This window comes from Camelina sativa, chromosome 13 (genome assembly GCF_000633955.1).
Source record: "Camelina sativa cultivar DH55 chromosome 13, Cs, whole genome shotgun sequence".
Classification (NCBI taxonomy): Eukaryota; Viridiplantae; Streptophyta; class Magnoliopsida; order Brassicales; family Brassicaceae; genus Camelina; species Camelina sativa.
This window is the reverse complement of record NC_025697.1, coordinates 8895090-8899711: the sequence shown is the minus strand read 5'-3', so window position 1 is coordinate 8899711 and position 4622 is coordinate 8895090. Positions and strand designations below refer to the sequence as shown.

Below are 4622 nucleotides of genomic sequence, written 5' to 3'. Positions count from 1 at the left end.
TCCTACCCCCTAATTCAGAAACAACACCGTCTTCATCCAAATCAACAGCCCAATACACCAAATCTTCTTCCACCTTGGGTCCTAAATACACAAGCGAGTCCTCCCTCAGATCAGCCCCACAACTCGCCAACAAAACTTTACAATCAGCCAAGCTGATCCAGCCCAGATGCCATATAGGAGTGGTAGTAGCGTCTCCACCGCTAGAGAACACCAGTGGACGACCCTTGCTAAAGGGAAGGACTTTAAAATCAGGGGAAACAGTGGGTTGATTAGGGATTACTGGGATTAGGGCTTTGAGGGATTCGAAAGCGGAGGTGGGTGAGAAAGGATCGGTTGATTTCGGAGTTTTGGACTTCAAGGGATTGCCTGCGAACGCGTGGGTTCTAAGGTTCATCGACATTGTGAGAGCAGAGAGTGTTGTTCTTCGGGCTAAGTCTAGAGTTACGGATCGGGAGAGGGAAGAGAGAGCTGGATATGTAGAAGAAGAGAGAAAGAGAGCAAGCATCTCTGTTTCCTTCTCCCCCATTGAGTTTGGCACTTGATGATGGGAATTGATGATGTTTAGGCTCCCCCACACGGAGTGAGAAGTGAGCAACGATGATTCAGAGCAGTGTGGTCCTCACACGTGTCAATTTATACTCCACACACGTGTAAACTTTGCAATTGGTCAAGTGAAGCGCAACTGTCGGCGCCTACTCTTTAATTTTAAAATTAATCAAATTAATTATAAATCAAAGCTTTTTTGTTTAATAAAAAGCCTTTAATTGCATTGGGCGTGGGAACAATTAATGAGGGTAGGTTGACTAATGTCATACGAGAAGAATTACTAATAGACGAATTTGTCTTACACAAATATTTTTCAATGAAACATTGTGAAATTCCGAAACATTCCATTCAAATCAAATCAAACGCTCAAGAACGTTAAAAAGGGTTTTTCATCAGAGATCCCAAATCGTTGAAAAGCCTCAACCTTCGAGGCCGAGGGTGGATGTCAACCACGCACACAACTCATCCATCTCTTGTGGGATTGTGTAGTGACCAAGTGCACTGTAAGGTTTAAAGGTCACCTTCTTAAACCCATTTGAGAGCAAGGCCTGTGAAGATTTCTCTCCAAACTTGAATGGTACCACATCATCACCTGGAAACCAAATTATAGGTAGATGAATTAACAACACAAGAGCAGGAATATAAGGGATCTTTAAAACGTAACTCTTTTTTGTTTTTACTTGAATTGGTGTTATGGAATATTTTGATTAACGAGAAGTAAACTTAAGGCTCATGAGAATACTTCTCGTATAGAATGGATTGTCTTTGCAGCAAGGTTCAATACTAACAATATGTCCAATTGGTTTGGCATATTGAAAATGCTGACAAGTTAACCATTTCAATTTTTTAAGGGTATTATAAAATTTCCGAACTTACTTTTTCCATGACAAACTACAATGGGCAACGACGCAGCTCGGTTCTTGATCTGCTCCTCTTCTAGTTTGCCAGCCAATGTCCTGTGAGAATAATTAACGTACAAAAGTGACTTCAATATCCCAATTAGACTAGGACAGTATTAGAAGAAGACGAAAACATACTTTGCACAAGGAAGCCAGCCGCTTAAGCCTATGACTGCGCTTAAATTGATAGGGTATGGATTGCCATTTCCATATTTGCCAAGAGCAAAACAAGTTGCAGAATATAGAGATGTCGCCGCACCCATGCTGAACCCACCAACACCTAATTTAACTTCAAGCAATGAAAGACAACACAGTTTTAGAAATGGAATCTCAAAATCTTGGTTTTACAGCCACAGCTTGTGAGAAAACTAGGCACACATTACAAGTAGAGGGTTCTGAAACCAAAACCACGATCTAAAATCCAACCAAAAGAATTTTAACTTATTCAATATCAACAAAGAAATAAATCGAATAGGATATAACTCTAAGATGCAATTATCTTTACTCATTCTTCTTACTATTTTCAGATATTGGAGGGGGGGGGGGGCGAAAAGGCAAGTTTGGAAGGAAAACTTACTGTCAGCAGGCTCATTCACCAACAGATTTGCAACATGTGCAGCAGCCACATCCAATCCTTCCATGTCATCAGGTCCATTTTCACTGATGCCCACAACATCAAACCCTACATAAATTACAGTAGCAACTCATCAAAACATTTGTCACACAAAGGATTTCACTATTCATAGTCATTGACATTCGAGCACAAAGTCTGATGATAGTGTCTATAAAGAAAGGTAAAGAATGCTCTATCTGTTATACCAAATATCTATAGCCTCCAAGGAGGGAAGTAAAGTTTCTTTTTTTGGTTAATAGTAAATTATAAGGTTGATGGAAAATGTAAGATCCTGTAAAAACTCGTCACTTATGTAGCATAGCAGAAGATAATTTTTGTATAGAGATTCCCAATATTTAGAATCATACGATTCCCATGGCACATTTTTTTTGAAAGAACATGATTAAATTTAATCATATTCTCTTTAACCTACCTGTCTATTTCCATTAGGACTAGATTTCACTAAACAGAATGAAAGACGAATCTTATGATAGAAAATTTACTTACAAGCTGTGGCGGGCATACCACCAAACAAACTCACTGGCTGAGAAGGAGCAGTCGGGCATATCCATTTGATCTTACATAACAAATACATAAATAGATGGGTTAGTATTCATAAAGATAAATTAACTGAGCACGTTTAATCATATTAAGGCAACTGCTGGAGATCACTTAAATCTTATATAACTCACATTTGGAAGGGGAAGGGTCTCAAACATCTGGGACCAGCTGCATTCAGAATAAGAAAAAGCTTAAGATTATTATGACTGACAATTTTTAAAACTAGCCGTGTATCAAGTTAAGTTTGTATCAATCAAGACGGTAAACAATGTCAAAATTTGAAAACTAACAAATTACATTCATTACTGGTACCTATTTAGAAATTTTTACCATTCCTGATACCCCCAGATCTAGACTGTGAACCGTAGAACGTAAGCCATGTACAATAAACTACTACTATGCTAGGTGATTTTCCAAAATGGAAAACCAACAATGGGACAGAAAGGATTTACCTTGAGCCAACGTCCCCAAGCCCATGTAGCCAGACAATGGTTGCTTGATGTTTCCCTTTGGGCTTAACAACATGAGTTTTCCCAAACTCAACTGCTCTTCTAATATTTCTTCCTGAGATGATGTTGCATTTAAGAGTTCTTTTTTCATATTTTTTTCCATTGAAACTCGCTCAAAAACAAAAACAATATGTAGAAGAAAAAAAAAAAAAAAGAAGAAGAAAGTATATACTAACCTGAACCAACTGCAGCACCCGAGATACTCATACTGGAGGACAAGCAATGCCGTGAACAAGCACTTGGTGGAAAAAAAAAACAAAAAAAAAAAGGACCCTGCAAGGAAAAACGAATACATCAATCATTCACACCACATTGAACAAACACCACATTGTTCAAATTTAAAACCTAAAATCAAAGAGAAAAAAAACATTAAAGAAGGAAAAGACAACATCCCTAGTTCCCCCAATTCCAACTATTCTATTCATCAGATGGATAACCTCAAAAATTTCACAGACGAAGAAATCCGAAAACTCTAGAATATAATAAAATCATCAAAATCTTAAAGCTCGTTTCAGACATTGTGCAGGAAAAGGCACAAAAGTGCTCAATCGACCAAGGATTCACGGAAACCCCAGATAAAAATTGCAAATCGAAAACCAGAATGATAAGAAATTGGTTAAGCGCATAGAATACCTCGGCAAGGGTTAATCGACGGAGAAGTCTAAGGGAGGAGAGACGGAAACAGAGCTTTTTCTAGCAGCAGCAATCCATAAAACTCTTTTTAATGTGTGGATTGCACTTTTATGTTTGCCTTAGAGTGTCCACTATTATTGATTATTTTCACTTTTCTCCCCAAACTTTTTGTTTTTTGGTCAGTCTTTGCCTCTCAATAAACAGAAAAGGGGGGATTCGGTTTACTTTTGATCAACCCAATTTCGGTTTAAGGCAATGAGTTTGATTCAAATGTAAGAACCCCCAAACAGTTGAAACTTGAAACCATATACAACTCTTTGATCAATCTTGGTTATGTATAATGTGCTTATTACATCAAGCCCTTCTATAGGTAAATTAGATTGAAACAAACCAAAAATGATAACACTAGCGTGGAGAGATAGGAGATATGATACTAGAGCAAATGGAAGGCAAACGAAAGTTCCTCTCCCTCTGAATTTGCAACCTCGGAACATTTACCACCCGTCGAACACCACCACTACTAGTATCATCATCATCATCAGCCGCCAAAAGATCGACCACAACAACATCTGAATCAGGCGGCTCGTTAACCATAACTCTCCCTTCAAGCATCTCAATCACCATAACCATATCAGGCCTATTCCTAGACTTCTCTTGTATACACCACATAGCCACACACACCAGTTTCATCACTTCCTCTTCGTCTAACTCATTGGTTTCTACCAGCCGTTGATCTACAATCTCCATTACTTTTCTTTCTCTCATCTTTTGGTTCACAATCCTTGGGAAATACTCCAACTTCTTCTTCCCCGTTTCCTTCACTTCCACCCTTGAGATACTTCTCCGTCCTCCAATCATCTC

At 38.5% G+C, this 4622-nt stretch overlaps 2 protein-coding genes across 3 annotated transcripts in view; both read right to left on the bottom strand.

Moving 5' to 3' along the window:
* The window catches only part of LOC104736079 (nudix hydrolase 19, chloroplastic-like), a 4359-nt gene extending 3785 nt beyond the window's left edge, over positions 1–574 (bottom strand). Inside the window, exon 1 of one of the 2 annotated variants that reach the window (XM_010456002.2) lies at positions 28–574. In XM_010456002.2, coding sequence (XP_010454304.1) covers positions 28–526 — 499 coding nt within the window. In that variant the 5' untranslated portion in view covers positions 527–574. The remainder of the gene's footprint in view (positions 1–27) is intronic. The other variant, XM_010456001.2, reaches the window with a different exon arrangement.
* Positions 800–3871, bottom strand: LOC104736077 (acyl-protein thioesterase 2). Its single transcript, XM_010456000.2, has 9 exons — positions 3762–3871; positions 3305–3401; positions 3072–3183; positions 2751–2787; positions 2566–2635; positions 2023–2127; positions 1584–1734; positions 1423–1502; positions 800–1138 (listed from the first exon to the last, which is right to left on the bottom strand). Exons 2-9 carry the CDS (start codon positions 3333–3335, stop codon positions 966–968), a joined length of 759 nt encoding a protein of 252 aa, XP_010454302.1. The 5' UTR covers positions 3336–3401; positions 3762–3871; the 3' UTR covers positions 800–965.

What these genes read in the sequence shown, in the direction of transcription:
- LOC104736077 (XM_010456000.2), bottom strand. Translation starts at nt 3,335, where the DNA reads ATGAGTATCTCGGGTGCTGCAGTTGGTTCAG. An exon ending in AGACCCTTCCCCTTCCAAAT is followed by an intron (nt 2,636 to 2,750) that starts GTGAGTTATATA and finishes TTGTTATGTAAG; the next exon opens with ATCAAATGGATATGCCCGAC. An exon ending in GGTGAATGAGCCTGCTGACA is followed by an intron (nt 1,735 to 2,022) that starts GTAAGTTTTCCT and finishes CATTGCTTGAAG; the next exon opens with TTAAATTAGGTGTTGGTGGG.